The sequence below is a fragment of the Nerophis lumbriciformis genome, linkage group LG26, assembly GCF_033978685.3.
Source record: "Nerophis lumbriciformis linkage group LG26, RoL_Nlum_v2.1, whole genome shotgun sequence".
Classification (NCBI taxonomy): domain Eukaryota; kingdom Metazoa; phylum Chordata; class Actinopteri; order Syngnathiformes; family Syngnathidae; genus Nerophis; species Nerophis lumbriciformis.
In genome coordinates this window covers 18,710,588-18,730,945 of record NC_084573.2, presented here as the reverse complement: position 1 = coordinate 18,730,945, position 20,358 = coordinate 18,710,588, and the positions used below count along the sequence as shown (strand labels likewise).

The following is a 20,358-nucleotide window of genomic DNA, read 5'->3' as shown; positions in this document are numbered from 1 at the left end:
TATATAGCCCTAAATCACGCGTGTCTCAAAGGGCTGCAAAAGCCACAACGACATCGGCTCAGATCCCTATGACAGTTCCACGCTGGAAATCACTGAGCTCCTGAGAGCGGCCCATTTTTTCACAAATGCTTGTAGAAACATTCTCTATGCCTAAGTGCTTGATTTTATACACCTGTGGCCAGGCCAAGTGATTAGGACACCTGATTCTGATCATTTGGATGGGTGGCCAAATATTTTGGCAATATAGGGTATATTTTGATAAAGACGGCGAAAAACATGCATTCTTGTTAACGGCGCGTTAAATCAGGAAATGCAACCGTATCCAAGCAAAAATGATGCATGATTTATCAGGGAGTCTTGATACCAATTTCCTTGATCAAGCCACACAAAAACAAGTTGTAGCCCTCAATGCTTTTCCAAGTTTTAATCTGTTTTGCCAAGTAGAATGACATCTGGAGCACCAGATAGTTCGACATGTCTGGTAACGTAACCGACAGATGATCCTTGAGATCACTCGACAAATCTTTTCTTGATAACATATAGGGATAGATACCATTGCATAGTTTGATTGTTTTGCTTGTATCTGCATTTAGTGGTAAGATCTAGGCCCCTTGCGTACTCCGATAGTTCGCACAGTAGCCATGTTGGTTTTGTGGTCCACCACTTTGTTTACTTCCGTTCAAAAGTCATGTGACTGAATACAACCTAAATTTTGATTGATTGATGGTTGAAATTCTACTAAACTCTTTCAAAACTTCCACAAAAACAGACATGACTTGAGGGAGTTGTATATTTTATTACAACACATGCATTGCTACGCTACTAAATGTGGTTTGAAATGCGACAAAGAAATTTGTGGTGGTCCAGTCATGACATTGACCACAGTTAGTTACGTGATGACAGGCTTGTTATTATTACAATTTTAGGAGTTCACCTCCAGAAATGCTTTGCAGCATCGTTGGCACTGCTCGTACACCTTTTCAAAGTCTGCATCGCTGCCCTGCAGCCAACAAAAAAGAATGAGAAATGTCACGCTGCAGTGAAGTGGCAAACATCTTCAAACAAAATAACTGAACAGAGGTTACAAATTAAGTGCCGATAAAGCAGGGATAAAATGTATTTATTAAAATTTATTTCAAAAGATTCTAGTAACTTTTTTGAAAAAGTGGTTATTTTATCTTTATTTTATTTTCAGGGGTATTTTGTGTTCTTAGTATTTATGATCGCCATAAGTAACCTTTATGTTAATACATACCATACAGTGAAAACAGCATTGAAGTTAATTTTACAAATAGAAGGAAAACTAGACATTTTGCTCCAGATAAATTGCCCTTTTTTCAGTCTGGTCAGATTAACATTTGCTGAGAAAAATATGTGGGAGAGAAAGGGTAGGGGAAACTGCCCAAAGAGCATAGACGAGGCCAAACAAATGTTTAATGGGATTTAAATACTTTCAAGTCATTGTCGAGTTGCCCGAGGAGGAAACAACTTCCAGACGCCAACTGGCTTTCATTTCAATTGTCAACACTATTTCGGTTTAAACAAATGTAGCAATCATCACCCACAGCAAAAGCAACACTTCTAAAAACAGAAACATCTTTTTTTCCATAATTAACTAGAATACAATGTTCCTGTTATTCTGTTAATTTCTCACGCTTTGAGATTAGTATGAAAAAGATTTGAAGAGGATGAGAGTCAAATTGTAGAAGTTATAGCATGTGGGAAGTGAATCATGTCTTTATTATTCACAAAGGATCATAAATGTATTTACAGAATACTGTGCAAGTGAAGCATTAATTTTCCATGATGAATACAGTTATGCCTAAATAGACTTATTTTTGTCAAACCACAAAACACATCTGAATGATTAAATCAGAGATCAGTTGATAACAATTTAATTCTCCATTTATTGTTTTTCCATAAATATATATATATATATATATATATATATATATATATATATATATGTGTGTGTGTTGCTTCATGCGTCTTATCTTCTCTCCGGACAATACAAAAACAATATTTAACGTTAGTCTTGCTCTTAGGCAATAGAAAAAGCCACTTATGAAGGACTATGCGACACCGTCGTACATCCAGTCCCAGTGGAATAAATAAATAGTTGATTAATAACCAAACTGTACCACATAGTGAAAAATTGGTTGAGCCATGGATCCCATGCGTGTTGTGAATTTTGCCGTTACAATTCTTCAGTGACGTGCAGTCACTAGTCATTTTTTTCTTTCCATGATGGCAGGTGAGGCCCCGCCTCACCTGCCATCATGGAAAGAAAAAAATGTAAAAATTAAAAAAAAAAAAAAATTGTTATATGTATCCAGTGATTATACTATAAAGTTATTTTCCATTTAACTTCACCAGTTTTAGATTATTTTTATTCAAAATCGCTGAATTTTCACATTTGCCGTTCAAATACTGAGAAGAGGCGGTGCGGTGAACAGCAGCCAGTTGAGGCACGTCACTCAGTCCCTCAACATGGATTCCGGACTCGGCTAAATGCTGGCCTGCTGTGCAGTGAGACTGTATTGCTATATGAACTATATTATACATTTCCATAGTTTAGTTAGCTGAGGTATATAATGTACAGTGTATTTTGTCAACAACTGTATGTGTGTAACGTATTTCTTGTGCTGAGCGATCATAAAACGGCTGCAAAAGACGCACTGGCTGAGGCTCCAGTAGCCCCGCCTCCTGCACCCTCGCCGTAGAATTGTTGATATATCAACTAAAGCCCACACTTAAACTTTCCACGTGCAAGATTGAATCTATTTTAAAAAATTATTTCATAAGAAGCCAAAAAGTGCAAAAACAATAATGTTCGTGTTGGAGGAGTTGTGAATGACTGCAGGGCCACAACATTAGGTACACCTGCAGACTGCAGGTGTACCTAATTCACAACTCCTCCAACACGAACATTATTGTTTTTGCACTTTTTGGCTTCTTATTAAATAACTTTTGTAACCTATTTTCATGGGCTTTCCTCTTTGTGATGTTAAGTTCCTGTTATGCGCTGTTATACAGTATATGCCTTGAGCTCTTATTTTGAAGGCGCTAAGAGCGGAAGTGATGTCACGTTACGGAGGTTTTTGAAAGAATGTAAATAAAGTGGTCTTCGTGTAAACTGGAGCCTCCGTGTTTGTTATTTTGTAGTTTCATACAGTATAGGCGACATTTATAAACCCTCGGTTACACTTTTTTAAATAGATTCAATCTTGCACGTGGAAAGTTTAAGTGAGGGCTTTAGTTGCGGCGCATGGACTTAATTTCTAAGTAAAGGTAAGACCATAATAATGTTTTTTTTAATTAAATGTGCTTTTTTGTGTGCTACAGTTTGTATGTGTAAAGTTAAAGTTAAGTTAAAGTACCAATGATTGTCACACACACACTAGGTGTAATGAAATTTGTCGTCTGCATTTGACCCATCCCCTTGTTCACCCCCTGGGAGGTGAGGGGAGCAGTGGGCAGCAGCAGCGCCGCGCCTGGGAATCATTTTTGGTGATTTAACCCCCAATTCCAACCCTTGATGCTGAGTGCCAAGCAGGGAAGAATGCTGGTATGAGCTTTTAAACATAACCCGTTAACTGCTGCCAATCAAATGGTGAATAAGATACTCTTTAGGGTTCATATGTTTGTAAATCTGACTGTGATGAAGTCAATGCCTCACCAGCCATCAACCTCACCGCACGTCACTGCAATTCTTGTTAGAGAACAGCGATTTTTGCAAAAAGTACTGAAACATTAAACAGTTGGACATTCACAACTTTAGAGAAAGTCTAATTAACTAACTGTGTAGTGTAAAAAGTTATAAGACTCGGATCCAAGATAAGGCACTGCTTTTTAAACTGCCAACCCATTTTGAAGTTTCACCTGTTGTGTTCATAATAGTTTTGGGGCATCCATTCACACTTAGGCTATAACCAGTAAACCCCAAAACTTCACAGTTTCAGGTATATTTAGACAATGAATAAGCAAAATCCTGTACCACTTACGTAATACGGGTCTTTAATGATCAGCTGCTTCTGTGGGTCGTACGAACCAAGAAGTTCAATCTTTGCTTTGTGATTTTTAACCAAGTTTGCTCTCCGGTTCAACTCACTGTAGAGACAAGAGTAGAAAACATGGTTTATTGGTATTGGTATTAGTTTATTTCAAACATGCATACGATTACAATATGGTGCATCAAGTAAAACCAGTTTCTCTTTACAAAATGTCCAAAAAGGAGTAGGAAGAAGAAGAACTTAAATAATCCTACCCATTTTCTGTTTCATAGCAATTGCTAACACATGTATTTGTTTACTTCCTGTTCTCAATCTTTAACACAAATATAAAAATAACAAATAAATAAAGTTCTCATGAATTTATAGCTGTAATTCACTTAAAGATAAATAGAATCATCACCTTATTTCATAAGTGGCCTTATTATATTATACATCAATAAGTAGCCTTGTTCATTATTTAAGTACACTTTGTTGTATATTTCTAAATGAGATTTCCAGTTCATTTTATCATCCATTATTACACATAAAAATGTGATTTATTTTATCATGTCAATGTCTACACCGTCTGTATTTGTGTTTGACCTTTTTTTCTACTATTACCGGTACTGTATAGCATTCCAGGATAGTCGGTTTTTGTCAAACCATCTCTTTATCAATTTCTTCTTTTATTATTTGTATTAGCTTCTGTATGTTCTTTCCTGAGCAAAATGTGGTCGTATTATCTGCAAATAATATTAACTTTAAGTTTTTTGTAACTTTACATACTGGTATGTCATTCATAGAGATTGAACAATTATGGTCCCTGTATTGATATATTTATGGCTGTAGATGTGGCATATTTTTAAATACATACATTTACAAACACCACATCTTTAACTACAATCGATGAAAATTAGTAAATATGATGACAATTTTTTAAATACGATTGTGCACAATTTATTTCAAAAGATTCTAGTAACTTTTTTGAAAAAGTGATTATTTTATCTTTATTTTATTTTCAGGGGTATTTTGTGTTCTTTGTATTTATGATCGCCACAAGTAACCTTTATGTTAATAAATACCATACAGTGACAACGGCACTGAAGTTGATTTTACAAATAGAAGGAAAACTAGACATTTTGCTCCAGATAAATTGCCCTTTTTTCAGTCTGGTCAGATTAACATTTGCTGAGAAAAATATGTGGGAGAGAAAGGGTGGGGGAAAGTGCCCAAAGAGCATAGACGAGGCATCCAAAGAACTCGGTAAGCTGCTTACAGATCAGATCTGTCGTGGGCATGTGATCTCAAAATGATCCCTAAACGTTCAAAGTAGCAAGAAATATCCCTCCCCCGACCTTTCGAAAGAGCTTAAGGAAGGATATTGCCCATTAAAAGGAGGCATTCATCTACATGTTAGTTACAGCTAAATGTTACTGGGAATTTGTGTTGGAGCAGCATTTGTTAACTTGCGAGACATTCTAATTTTTATTCATTTTATCTGGACGCTCTAGTGTGATCCCATTATTATTTTTAATCTGAGGTAATTATTAATAAGGAGGTCAAGGACTCTCGACACCTGACATCAGCCGTTCCGGAAAGCACTATTCAAATTCGCATGAAAAGTAAACCCTCACCTCAGATTGCTCTCGTCCATGCAGAGAATGAATTCAAAGCTCATGAAATCGTCCTTAGTCACCTGCAAATGGGAGACAAACGCAAAACAAGATTTAAAATCTTGGATCTGTATGCAAAAGCTTTTACCCCCGATGTCGTTAAAAACATTTGTGGCTGAAGTCATCATTCCCACGCTTAACAGCGCCATTTAACAGAAAACCAAACATGAAGGCATGCAGGAAAACTGACTAAGCACCTAGCACACCCAAGCTACACTTGGGATTGGGTCAAACTTCTACCAATGCAAAAAGTCATTCCATTCTTGGGATTGGGTCAAACTTCTACCAATGCAAAAAGTCATTCCATCCCCGATACCAGTGAAGACCCCAAGATACAGAACCAGCTGACTTACCGACTTGATTGATTGAAACTTTTATTAGTAGATTGCACAGTGCAGTACATATTCCGTACAATTGCATCAATCTGCATCAGTCCATCTTAGATGAGTTTGGGCCCAGCGAAGCTGGCGGCGTTTCTGGGTGTTGTTGATAAATGGCTTTCGCTTTGTATAGTAGAGTTTTAACTTGCACTTACAGATGTAGCGACGGACTGTTGTTACTGACAGTGGTTTTCTGAAGTTTTCCTGAGCCCATGTGGTGATATCCTTTACACACTGTTGTCGGTTTTTGATGCAGTATTGCCTGAGGGATCGAAGGTCACGGGCCTTGCCACTTACGTGCAGTGATTTCTCCAGGATGTCTGAACTTTTTGATGATATTACGGACCGTAGAGGGTGAAATCCCTAAATTCCTTGCAATAGCTCGTTGAGAAATGTTGTTCTTGAACTGTTCGACAATTTGCTTACAAAAAGGTGACCCTCGCCCCATCCTTGTTTGTGAATGACTGAGCATTTCTTGGAAGCTGCTTTTATACCCAATTGTGGCACCCACCTGTTCCCAATTAGCCTGTTCACCTGTGGGATGTTCCAAATAAGTGTTTGATGAGCATTCCTCAACTTTCTCTGTCTTTTTTGCCACTTGTGCCAGCTTTTTTGAAACATGTTGTAGGCATCAAATTCCAAATGAGCTAATGTTTGCAAAAAAATTAGGTTTTCCAGTTCGAACGTTAAGTATCTTGTCTTTGCAGTCTATCCAATTGAATATAGGTGGATAAGGATTTGCAAATCATTGTATTCTGTTTTTATTTACAACGTGCCAACTTCACTGGTTTTGGGTTTTGTACAATGCAACTTCAATTTGAATGTTTGTTTTTTTATTTTGGTGTGAACCAAGAAGTGTTTTTAATAAAGTAAATATCCGACAAATAATTATCGGACTGTTATGGACAAATATGTCTTACCGATAACTCCAATAACATTAACAAAATAGCTCCAGTAAAAATGTGTTAAAAAACGCTGCAAAAAGCAAAATTACCCATACTATGCTTTAGGTGGGTTAGGGTGAGCAAATCAAGCTGCCGTGATGATCAGTGGGACTTCACTGTTTCAGCGGAAGACATTCTACATGCTATTTGCACCAAATGTACTGCTAACATTCCACAAGGGAAAAAAATAACTTCAACAAATCAAACTTTATCAGCCACCTGAAACGCCAGCATTGCTACAACAGTGTTGTGAAAGCCTACAAAACTGCCCACGGTGCTAAAGAAGCTGCCTCAAACCCAGCCGTAAATAAAGGTGTGCAAACACTAGTTACATTTCAATTTAAAAATAATTTTTATAAATAACTTATCGGTCTTGAGAAGTGGAAGTTATCTGTATAGATAACGGCTTAAAAAAATTATGTGCATCCCTATCTGTTAAAGGGGCTGTTTGCAACATTCACACAGATGCATAGAAGCCGCTAACTTTCCAATGTATTTGTATCTTCCGGCTTCTAGGCTGTAATCACATAACTATGTACGTACTTAACACTTGCACGCGCATTAGCTTTGGCTACTGTATAATAATAGCAATTTGGATAGTTAGTCATTTGAATTGATATTCTATCCTAACAACAAGACTGCAAATTATTTGTTGCTTCTCTTGGACTGCTTTTGTTTGTGTGCACATGCTCCCTGCGCATACGTGTGGACGAGATATGGTGAGTGACTGCCGTAGACACAAATTTTTGTAACATAAACTTAGCAATTGTGAAAAATATAAACAATTGTAAAGCAAATGTGGGCTGTTAAACCACTAATGAAAACATGGTGTTTTTTTGCCAATGGTGTTTTTGTTGTATTTTTTGCTTAGAAAAATGTAACTGTGAGGAAGTTGCAAACAGCACCTTTAAGACACCACATACATGCAACACGTCACTAATGTATTTGTGTTTCTCCAACACTTTACCCCAATAAACTAATAGCATTTTTCCCCAGGCTGCCGATTGTCAAGTAGTCCCTGCTAGAGCACAACCGGACTCCCACATTTATGGTAATCTTGGTTTGAACTTGCATGTTCCTCGCTACCCTTCATTCTCACACTTATGAAACACCGGTAATCCCTCAAGTTAAACAAAAAAAAGGCTGACAGAAAACTCGGTTTGGGAAATATTTGACCCAGAGTTTAAGTTGAAAAGGGCAAGCATACTGCCATACCTTCATCAGTGCTAAACAAATTATTAAGGGAAGAATCAACTACATTTATGTTTCTTCCGACGTTCATGATATAGCAATATGAGAAAATATAATACATTTGAGGTCAAAATTTTGCTAAGTCAAAGAGCGGACCCCGAAATGCTTGAAAAGTAAATATGTGTTTTGTAGCAAAACAAATAGGACACCAATGAAAAGCTAATAGAACAATGTCATTCCAAGGATTCGGAAGATACGGCCTACAGGCCAACACTATATCGCGGACAAAGTACAGAGGACGAAGTAAAACTACTAATACTATACCTTTAAAGGACCTCATGTGTTTAGATTACGTATCCCACTGGACATATTTATTATTTTGACTGCAATACAATTGGATTTTTGGCTCCACAATTGAAATCGTCCCTCATCAGATCGTGTTTTAAATACATGATGAGTATTTAAGTGAAACATTTTAAAAATTCTTTAGGATAAATGATAAATGGGTTATACTTGTATAGCGCTTTTTTACCTTCAAGGTACTCAAAGCGCTTTGACAGTATTTCCACATTCACCCATTCACACACACATTCACACACTGATGGCGGGAGCTGCCATGCAAGGCTAGGGCTAACCAGCAGCCATCAGGAGCAAGGGGTGAAGTGTCTTGCCCAAGGACACAACGGACGTGACTAGGATGGTAGAAGGTGGGGAAGGATGACATTCTGTGATATTTTGTGTCCAAATATTGGGATCTGTAAGTTGATTTAAATCATGCAAGACAGTAACAACCTGTGATTAAGCATAATTATCTAAAATTGAGTGTATATAATCTAATTTTAGAAATGTATCATTGAACAGCACTAATTAATTTATATAAAAATAGATATAATATTTATAGAATCAAATAAAAAAAAATATTTTTAATGTGCCACATCAGTACAATTACGGCCACACAGAAAAGTGAAAAAAAATACCGGTAAGTACAAACAATGTATGAGAAAAGGTTGAAATGTTGAATGTTACAAAAGGTCACACTAATGCTTACTAATAATTAGTTGCTTTGTCACCTATAATACAACAAGCAATTCTGTCTTTAAATAAATATACTTAACTATCTATCGTATATTCACTTACGTTGGTTTGATTTGTGCATGTTAAACAAGCAAAAGATTGATAATATCCAAGTGGGGAAATTTGTGAAGTCATAATAATTTAAAGAAACCTTTTTGGCTCATATTGAGATGGGGAAGGGACCCCTCCTTACCAATTTTGACATTTTTTTTGGTCCTGCCGGGACCACTGATGAGGATGTGAGAGGAAAAAGCTTTTGCCTAACAGTCCCTCCCCATTACCACTTTTGTCAAAAATTAACAGCTTAGCAAAGTTTGATAATACCTTCTTGTGTGCATAGTAAAAGCATATACCAAACTCTTGTCAACCTTTGTCAGTTTAAGAGGAATGACAAGTAGTTGGTAATCAGATTTATCTCTACTTTTCTTTCTCTAACCATGCCTTAAAAATAATAAATAGGAATTGTATTATTTAATTATTATTTATTTTAATGTTTTCGAGGGCGAAAGGTGCTTTGCTAGGCTTGGAAACATGCATTTGTCAAAAACTAAATGATAAAAGGCCAAATTTTGAGGATGATGTGTTTTGGCCTAATGTCACGCTCATTTCTTGACAAGTACAAAAAAAACGCCAACTCCCGAAAAGCACGTTCTAAAATGTTGGTTGATTTTTGATGAAGGGAAAACACCCTACAAATATAATCCAAAACAGATTAACAAATCAGAGTGTTGGTTAATTTTTTCTGATCAATGGGGTGTCAATTCGACCAGTTTGCAGAAAGGAGAGAGGGGAAAAAAGTGACTGGAGAGGAAAAAGAAGGGACAAGAGGGGAAAGGTGGTAATGGTTAATGAAGGAGGCGATAAAGGGAACGTTAAAAATGCAAGAGCCTGTCAAAGCTCATTTTGGGGGCAAAGACTGAGACTCTGCAGTTCTGCTTTGAGGAGATTAGACCAAAATCTAGTTGGACAGGTTTGCAGAGGGACAAAGTAGCAAGACAAGAGATGTGAGGAACCGGGGAAAATCCATGCCCTCTTAGGACGTGGGGTTGGGGGCGGGGGGAATCGAGGGCACATAGAAGCATGAGTTGAACTGAGAAAAAAATACCGTACATGGACAAACAACTCTGAAATTTTAGGCTGGCTTGAGCATTTGGAACATAACAAGGATACAAAATTATGGACGGCTCCTTTTTGCTGCCTTGTGATTGATCGCTTGCAGCCAAGTGATAAAGAGGCTGACCGCTCGGAAATACTTGGAAAAATAGAAAACCCGCCAGAAATCTAGTTTCAGATTGTTCATAATAATCTGTTCTGACAATGCTTTTGTTTGGCACACATTTTATGCAGCAGAATAAGCAGGGTCATGAGGAAGCGAAATCCTGCCAAGTGGAACCTAAAGCTCAACAAAGACTTCCCTGTAACAGTTTTACTCTTTGATAAGCCTAGAAATACAAAAATAAAGTCCCCAGACACCGATTTATCGGTTTAAGTAGGACATTTCTGATGGAAATAGATTACAGTCAACGGAAAGTTATTATCAAATGGCATTAAGGATGTGTCAACTTAACGTACTGGCATTAAATTATGACTGACACTTAAAAAATATAATTGACTTTACTAGCATATTGGAAATAAAAAGTCTAAGTATTTGAAATGCAGATGACATGTTCTTTATTGAATTATCATTATTTAGAGACATACTAAAGACACAAAACACAGAATTTCCTCTAATGGTGGCTAAAAGTGTTTATCTAAAGTTTAAGTTAAAGTACCAATGATTGTCACACACACACGAGGTGTGGCGAAATTATTCTCTGCATTTGACCCATCACCCTTGTTCACCCCCTGGGAGGTGAGCGGAGCAGTGGGCAGCAGCGGAGCCGCGTCCAGGAATAATTTTTGGTGATTTAACCCCCAATTCCAACCCTTGATGCTTAGTGCCAAGCACGGAGGTAATGGGTCCCATTTTTATAGCCTTTGGTATGACGCGGCCGGGGTTTGAACTCACAACCTACCGATCTCAGGGCGGACACTCTAACCACTAGGCCACTGAGTAGGCGGCCTATAGTGCACTGTGCACAACTACTATTGAGTAGTGCACTAGTGCACTACTCAACTGCAGAGAGAACCAGGCATCATCATTTGTAGGGGAAGAACCTTATATGTACAAATGCATTTACATTTTCCATCCATCCATCCATCTTCTTCCGCTTATCCGAGGTCGGGTCGCGGGGGCAGCAGCTTAAGCAAGGAAGCCCAGACTTCCCTCTCCCCAGCCACTTCGTCCAGCTCCTCCCGGGGGATCCCGAGGCGTTCCCAGGCCAGCCGGGAGAGATAGTCTTCCCAGCGTGTCCTGGGTCTTCCCCGTGGCCTCCTACCGGTCGGACGTGCCCGAAACACCTTACTAGGGAGGCGTTCGGGTGGCATCCTGACCAGATGCCCGAACCACCTCATCTGGCTCCTCTAGATGTGGAGGAGCAGCGGCTTTACTTTGAGCTCCCCCCGGATGACAAAACTTCTCACCCTATCTCTAAGGGAGAGCCCCGCCACCCGGCGGAAGAAACTCATTTCGGCCGCTTGTACCCGTGATCTTGTCCTTTCGGTCAAGACCCAAAGCTCATGACCATAGGTGAGGATGGGAACGTAGATCGACCGGTAAATCGAGAGCTTTGCCTTCCGGCTCAGCTGCTTCTTCACCACAACGGATCGATACAGCGTCCGCATTACTGAAGACGCCGCACCAACCCGCCTGTCGATCTCACGATCCACTCTTCCCCCACTCGTAAACAAGACTCCGAGGTACTTGAACTCCTCCACTTGGGGCAAGATCTCCTCCCCAACCCGGAGATGGCACTCCACCCTTTTCCGGGAGAGAACCATGGACTCGAACTTGGAGGTGCTGATTCCCATCCCAGTCGCTTCACACTCGGCTGCGAGCCGATCCAGTGAGAGCTGAAGATCTTGGCCAGAGGAAGCCATCAGGACCACATCATCTGCAAATAGCAGAGACCTAATCCTGCAGCCACCAAACCAGATACCCTCAACGCCCTGACGCATTTACATTATAATTCCACATATATTTTTGTGTAATTTTTCAATGCATAATTAAAAAAAGATATGAGTCTAGCAGATTTTTTGCATCAATCTTCTAATGCTTTCCCCTATCTGGCAGCTAATGCTTTTTTAAATGTGCACTATACAATTGCTATACATGTACTTAGGTAAAGACATCTGCCAGTATACATTGTAAAGGTCATTACAGACAGCATTTTTTTTTATATAAATCCTCTATTTCAAGTAAGTTGCCTATTAATTCGAGTGGACAGCATACCTGGCAATAAACTTGTGCACAGCATCCACAGGTTGAAGGTCACTATGAGACAATATGGTACACACTAAAAAATGCTGGGTTATTTTGATAACCCGATTTATGAGTTGCGAGTGTTGGTTTGAATTGTGGAGTTATTTTAATGAAGAGCAATCTATTTTTTGGGTTATAAGGGTATTATTTTAACTAAATTTCTAGGTTTTCAAAATTATGAACCATTTTTGGGTGTTTTTCAATGAGTAATGCATTTTGGGGTAAAAGCCTTTTTTTTAAATTAAAAAGTAACTTTTTTCTTGAAGGGAATTCTATTCTGGATTAATCTCATTAAAATTATTTACAATCTCACATTTTATGTACATGAACATATTTGAGCATACTGTATAGGACTGCTATGACCATACACGGCAACTATTGTAAAACAATGTCATTCATATCTTGCTTTTGAGTATATTTTAATGGAATAAAAATAATTGTGATCAGTATTTGGGAAGGAGTAAGACAAACCAGCAGTAAAATTTGTCATTTTTAACCAACTATTGGGTCAAGGAGTGCTAAATTGCGCAACTCAATAGTTGGGTTGGGAATAACCCAACATTACAGTGAGCATAACTCAGCTTCTGTGTTAAATAAATTAAACCCAATAAATAAATCATGAATAACCCAACATTGAGTTAGCATAACTCAACTTTTGGGTTAAATAATTCAACGCAAAAGTTGGGTTGAAAAAATTAACACAAAATGTTGAGTTAAAATAACTCAAATAAGGGTCTCGTCCTTTTTTGAACCAGCAATTGGGTTATTTTTTTAACCCAACATTTTTTAGTGTGTACCTGTCATTAATTATTACTTATTTAGAACTTAAAAGTAACTGGAGAAAAGCAAGTTGTACAGAGATGAGCATCCTCAAAATGTTACATACAAGACCTCACACTAGTGTCCAACACATACACACCAAATGGCAATGTACACAACATGTGGTTGTACCTGTCGGGCCCTATGACTGCTCTCAATGCCATGCCCCTTTAGGCAGGCTAGCCCACGGCCATCTGGCGAGCAGCCTATATTCCAGTCGGATGTGGCGCCACTGTCTATGAGCCACTGAAACAACACAGAACAAAGGTGGATGATCATACCTGCCTGGCCACATGCCTCATGGGCACGCCGTGCCTCTTCATGCAGGCCAGACCGCGATCGTCGGGGGGGTTTCCTATCTCATAGGTGGAGGTGGCGGCACTGTCTATTTTCCACTGGGCAGAGTAGAGCACGGAGAATAAGAACACAACAAATGATGACTTCACTCATAATATTTTTCTTGTTTGATAACTCCAAAAGACACATTTTATCAAGATACATAGGGCAGACTGTTTTTGTTGTTGTTTATAGCTCAAACCCATGTATTTGCTTTTGAATTAGCTAAAGTTGGACAAACATTTTGCTAATGTTCTGATTTCCCACCCCCTCAGTAGGCACACCTATATTTTATCTAATTAAATGACATACAAAAAATGTAACTTACCGTATGTTAAATAATAATATACGGTATTAACATATTAATATATTAATAATGATATATTAATATATTAACCTAACAAATACAACAACCCTTCGAGAACTATCTTTAAAGTCAATGTGTTGATTATTGTAATTAACATATTTCTGTACGATTACTAGGGATAGAAATCAAAAAACCGGTTCTAGTTCAGAACTGGTTCCCACTGTATCAATTCCTTGGAATTGCTTGCCATTTTTTCAAACGGTTCCCTTAATGATTCCTATGGGCAGGAATTATGTCATTACGCAACGCGCGTAGGGACGTCAAACAGCAACATGGTGCCCATGCCGCGTAAACACTTCCGAGTTTGGCTACATTTTACAAGAAACGATTGCAACAGCACTACTTGTAATAACTGCAAAGTTGCTATTTCATTAAGAGGAGGACACACGATCAATATGCTGAAACATTTTAACTCACAGGATGCAATAACTATAAATAAATGTCGCGTTTTTGAACAGAGTCAATCTCATCCCAGCAGCAGTCTTCTGTCGTAAATACAAGGTACTAACACCGCCTACAATATTAGCGCAATTACCTGTTAAATTGAAATTAATGCCTTCTCATTTAAATAAGCATGACTCATGGAACTGAAAGCCCAGCTATTTCGACATAAATGGATTGCTTACCCGAAATCAAAAAGGAAATGTGCCCAGCCAGCTGGGCCAGACAAACAACTGTCCGTCGAGTGATGTTTTTTTAATGCATTTTTAAAGTGATTTAGAGGTAGAATTGATTGCTCCCATTAGATGCATTGCTAGCCACCTAGAACGAGACGATTTTTAAATGTTAGAAAGCAAAAGAAAAAAAACCCCACCTTTTGTCTTCTTGTCTCTCATAATGATTGTGAACGATAGCTAAAATATTTAAAAAAAAGTACTGTTCCCTTTTAATGTATTTGATTGTGCAACATATTAGCCGCCACATCTTCAAAAAATTGGGATTTTTTTTACGTGAAAACTAAATAAAGTATTATAATGTATTGTAGCGTCCAGTAGACACACGAAGTCCAACGTTCTTTTTAGCTTTTATTGCCAATTTTATTTTAACAAGGGCCCATTTTTTTCTCCTCTGTGCACACACGTCTTTCTTCGTGTTTCACTCCCAGACACTCAACACTTCCTCATTCTTCGCAGACATGATGTGTTCGCAGACCATGGGAAAAATAAACATACACTTTAACACCAGCAGATAGTTAGTTACAGTTAGAATGGATATATATAGTTTATTATTTGCGCACTAGTGATGCACTGAACATTTGGCTTCCGATCACCGAACAGCGCTGCCGAAACCAAATGTGGTGATGGCGTAAGACATACGCATAGGGTTGTCTGGATTGAAAGCAGCATGTCCGCGATGTGGACGTACTTTATTGTATCCGAGATATACCCGTGGACAGTGAGCTTTAAAATTATCTTTTAAGGAGAGGAAGGCTCCCAGCAGCGCAAATAAAGTATGTCACTTCATTGCGGAAATGAAGTGACAGAATTTAAGATTCTCTAAACATAAGTACAGTCCACAATAACACCAGACATAGATGCTAGATTTGTTTTTAATTTTAATAAAGAAACAGTGACTAAAAGGATTGGAGAAATCTCCAGAACAAAAAATTATTCTCAACAAAGTGCCTTTTACGATAAGCAGCAACAATCGAAAAATAAAGCAAAATTATGTTATGTAAGAAAAAAATATATGTCAATACTACCGTATTTTCCGCACTATAAGCCGCACCTAAAAACCACGGTATACTTAAAACCAGATATATTTGAAATGTATTTATTTTTTTGCCATTTTAAAACAAAATATTTCCATCATAGCAAGTAATGTGATGACGTCGTATTGACCACGCCCCCACCGCCACAGGTATTTGGACAATCTAAGAAAAACCCTGTAGTTTTTGGAGTTCATCAGTCTATTTTCCAGGGAGATGATAAAGATTCTCAAAAGTTTTACAAATGTTACTGTTACATTCTTGTGTAATTTCCACATATTTATTTATAATATTTTTTTCTTATATTTATTTTGAAAAACGTTTTTTTTTTTCTATGCTGTGTATTTGCCTTTTAAGACCTCACTGTTGGCTTAATAAGGTCACGTTACCTGTAAACTAAACAAAATTGATGCTAATCCACACTTTGTCCTCTTTATTTCCCAGGTAACAATCAATAAGAGAACCGATAAGGAACCAAATTATTAAGCAAAACTAAAAGTGAAATCAGAACGGGAAAAATCTTATCAATTACCATCCCTAATGACAACCACACACAGCAAGACGCAACAGTCAAACAAAAATAAAAGGTTTATTACTGTAACGGCCTGCAGTGTTTGTATTACATTTCATGACATTGTCAATTGCTATAGTGAATGACAGTGTTGGCGTTATCGCACTTTGTGTCTTTTTACGCATTGAAATCAGAAAGGACGTGCATTTTCGTAAGTCTGCGGGTCCCTGGGACGCAGTTTTTTTTTTTTTTTACCTACCGTGCCTTCTTTAGGTCAAAACTCCAGTTTGCTTGTTTTTTTTCATATTTTTATCGATTATCGCTTTCTGCCGGTGTTTTGTTTTGTTTATTGTGAAGGTGCGCTCTTATCACGTCGTCACTTGAGGACCGGCACGTCTCTCTCTCTCTCTGGCCAGGAGCGCGAGGACGCACCTGCACGCTGACAGTGGGAGCAAGCGCGCTGTCACAAAGACAATGTCAGTGTCGTGACTTAGAAAAGATAACCGGGTCAAATTTCCGTCCCCGTTTATTGCGTTTTTATTGGTCGTCTTCAATAGAAACACTTCACTGAGGTGTAAAGTCAACCTTTTTAACTTCATCATGTTCCATGTCTCCAGTGAATGAGTTGTTTCAGTCTTTGTGAGTCCATGGAAACTTCACTTTTATCTCCCGCTGGATCGACATCGTTCCAGGATGGAGACAGGCTAGCTGCTAGCTTCAAGCTAACCAGCACCCGACCAGACTCCTCCACCTCAAAAACATACTTTGCAGGTCAACAAATATGTGCCTTTTGAAGTGTTAATGTGCGAGGAGTGTTCAAAGGAGTCTCTTGGAGAAGTGGCTGACAAGTTAACAAGTGTCACTTGCATCGCTGACAGTGACGTCATCACCGTCATTGTTTACTGAAGCAGAGATGCTGACTGTGCCTTATAATAAACGCGCATGCGTCGCCAGGATCTGCTTTTTATCGTTATAGACTTATCAGATTTCATTTTTTTATTATCTATAGCAGGAGTGTCAAAAGTGTGGCCCGAAGGCCATTTGCGGCCCGCAGCTCATTAGCTGGCCCACAGCACATTTTAAAAATACTATTAAATTACGGTAAACAAAAAAATAACAAAAGTGGAATAAAAAAGCTTAGAGGTGAAATGTAATTTAGAAAAAGTTGCAATATTGACTAATAAAACAAAGCTGTTTATTTTCTTTAAAACTGTCATTGCTCAAAACATAATATTGAATCAAAATCAATGTTTTTATGAATTATTGACCTACACAAGGCTCCGATTACTTCACATCACTTAGAAAAATATTTTTTGTGGAAGATTTTGCCTATTTTGTGTTGGCCATAAAAACACATACTTTTCTTTGACAAAAAGGGCAGAAAACAAACAAACAAAAAACAACATAAAAAAACAAAACAGAATTGACGGATAGATCTGAAGTTGATGAATGTTTATAACTGAACACATTTACATATACATAAAAATGTGTTTTCTTTTGTATTATTTTTTAACGAATTAAGTAACGTTTAAGACAACCTTTTTCCAAAACACAATATAGAATGTGAGATATTGGATGTTGGATATTTCTCATTGCCGAGAGCTCAAACCACGCGTACACGTTTTTGTGTATCTGTATGCGGAGTAAAATTATAGAACAAACTGGACTTACAACACAAGCAATGCCAAACTATTAATTGATTTAAATTATTATTAAAAAAATCGGGTCTGGTTCAAATATAGAGATGAGGGTCTTTAATTTGACCTGCTGTTGTACTCTGACTCAATGTTGTCTACTACCATTGTTGGTATTTTGTCTATTACTATTGTTGGTATATTCACTCTTCTTACATTGTTGATACAAATTATTGTTGCAGTGTAATAATTATTGTTACCTGTGGCCAGGTATTGACTGTATTGCCACCATGATACAACATTTGTATAATCCTTAAACAAAGTAACAGTGAAACTCAATGTATTAATCACTGAATTGAGAACTGGGGGTGGGATTAAATATGTTATCTTCTTCCCACTCCCTTTCAGGCAAAACTGGACCATCATGGTTCATGCTTACACACTGTACATGACCTTTTGCATTATATTAATGTATATCATTGCGTGTTGTCTACCTTGTACTTTAAAAACAAATGTTTTATGTCATTGCCTGAAATAAATGAATACAATTAAATGAAGATATAACAGGATAATGCATAGATTTATCATTTGTTTTCAAAACGTTTACAAAAAAGTGGGACCCCAAAAATGTACTGTGGGACCCCGTTTTTATGACTTGATGGGGTCCCTTGGACCCCATTTTGAAAATTTCTAGCGCCAACACTGGCTTTAACAGCAGACATGTATCCTAAATGTGTGCTTTACATGTATCCTAAATGTGTGCTTTACAGTAATTCAGCACCATATCACAAATTTAAGTACCATACCTTATCAACAGCACCTGCATCAGTTGCCATCTTCCTAAATACGGCCTCTGCAATGGGGGATCTGCAAATGTTCCCTATATAAGAAAACATTTGAACATATTTCACTCACTGTCACTGTAAAGCAAAATACACCACATTCCAAAATCTCGCTGTCAACATATGTTGTATTGTCATGCAGTGTTTTTGGTGTATCACAAAACCGCACTGTCTATAAAAAAAGGTATAGCCGTCTTTTTAAGGCTAAATTTTCTGCTGCTATCGTGGACGTTGAACTTTTACAGCCGTTATCAGGTTCCAGGTTTACTCATGGTCGTATTATGAATGAAGAAAACGTAGCTCTGCGTGTTTATAAAAAACATTCTACTCCAGTTACACCATTATTGAAACTGAATAGAAGAGTATACACATTAAAGTAGATATGGATACTAGCAAAAGTTCCCCTCAGCATTAATAGTCATTCAGTTGACTACATTTTAGTGAACACGTTAGCGAACAAAGTCCGTCGACGATTTAATAAATCAGTAATACATGACACCCACTGTCTAGTGATGTCAACATTTTTTGCTTTGTTGAAATAAAAACTAAGTATCTTACCCAGACAGACAAACAGAACAGATTTTGTGCCTGAGGCCGCCATTATGCTGCTTGGGTCCTTGATGACGCACGATTGGTGGCCAACATGTGCCTGAACAAAATATAAAAGTACAGTAAAAGCTGAATAAAAATAAAAATACAATAATATTTTGAAATTGCTATGATTGGTCATGAGTACAGTTTTGTACGATTAAACAGGAAATGCAAAGCACAGTACTGTTGTGGCACGATCATCAGCAACCTTATATTAAGTACAAGAAATATAATTATTCTGAAAAAAATGTTCAATCTTATTTTTAAAACAACCGAACATAACTGTGCACAAAGAAAGTGGACAGAAAGGAAACAGTTAAACAACGGTTAAAACATTTAAAACAGGTTTCCTGACAGTTTTATTCCTGGTTATATGCACGTGCAGATGCAGGGGATTCATAACTCCAGGGGGAGGCACGGCTCCTCAGAACACGGGTGCTGGGGGTTATTTTTTTTACAATTGCTACTTTGCTGCCTTGACATTAAGGTAAATTTAACCTAAAAGGTATATTACTTGACCCAACTGCTATCTAGAATGACACATATACATACAGTATATATACATTAAAGACAGTACAGGCCAAAACTTTGGACACATCTTCTCATTCAATGCGTGTTCTTTATTTTCATGACTATTTACATTATAGAGTGTCACTGAAGGCATCAAAACTATGAATGAACACATGTGGAGTTATGTACTTAACAAAAAAAGGTGAACTAACTGAAAACATGTTTTATATTTTAGTTTCTTCAAAATAGCCACCCTTTGCTCTGATTACTGCTTTACACATTCTTGGCATTCTCTCGATGAGCTTCAAGAGGTAGTCACCTGAAATGGTTTTCACTTCACAGGTGTCATAGTTTTGATGCCTTCAGTGATAATCTACAAGGTAAATAGTCATGAAAATAAAGAAAACGCATTGAAATGAGAAAGT

The 20,358-nt window shown here is 37.7% G+C and overlaps 1 protein-coding gene across 2 annotated transcripts; it reads right to left on the bottom strand.

The window, feature by feature from the left end:
• Window positions 1-776: 776 nt before the first annotated feature.
• On the bottom strand, window positions 777-19,484 carry acp1 (acid phosphatase 1). 2 transcript variants are annotated; one of them, XM_061986774.2, is made up of 6 exons: window positions 19,391-19,484; window positions 18,797-18,870; window positions 13,716-13,829; window positions 5,627-5,688; window positions 4,005-4,110; window positions 777-1,000 (listed from the first exon to the last, which is right to left on the bottom strand). In XM_061986774.2, the coding sequence occupies exons 1-6, from the start codon at window positions 19,431-19,433 to the stop codon at window positions 923-925; spliced, it is 477 nt and encodes a 158-aa protein (XP_061842758.1). In that variant the 5' UTR covers window positions 19,434-19,484; the 3' UTR covers window positions 777-922. The 2 variants fall into 2 exon arrangements, with proteins under 2 accessions (XP_061842758.1, XP_061842759.1); XM_061986775.2 differs by lacking the exon at window positions 13,716-13,829 and adding an exon at window positions 13,567-13,680 and having other exon boundaries at window positions 19,391-19,481.
• Between the last annotated feature and the right edge of the window lie 874 nt (window positions 19,485-20,358).

Bases quoted from the DNA above. Each gene is read 5' to 3' on its own strand.
- acp1 (XM_061986774.2), bottom strand. From the start codon at position 19,433: ATGGCGGCCTCAGGCACAAAATCTGTTCTGTTTGTCTGTCTGG. The intron at 5,689-13,715 runs GTATGATCATCC...TCCCATTTGCAG, and splicing joins TGAGGCATGTGGCCAGGCAG to GTGACTAAGGACGATTTCAT. The intron at 1,001-4,004 runs GTAAGTGGTACA...TGTTGGCTGCAG, and splicing joins TCATTAAAGACCCGTATTAC to GGCAGCGATGCAGACTTTGA.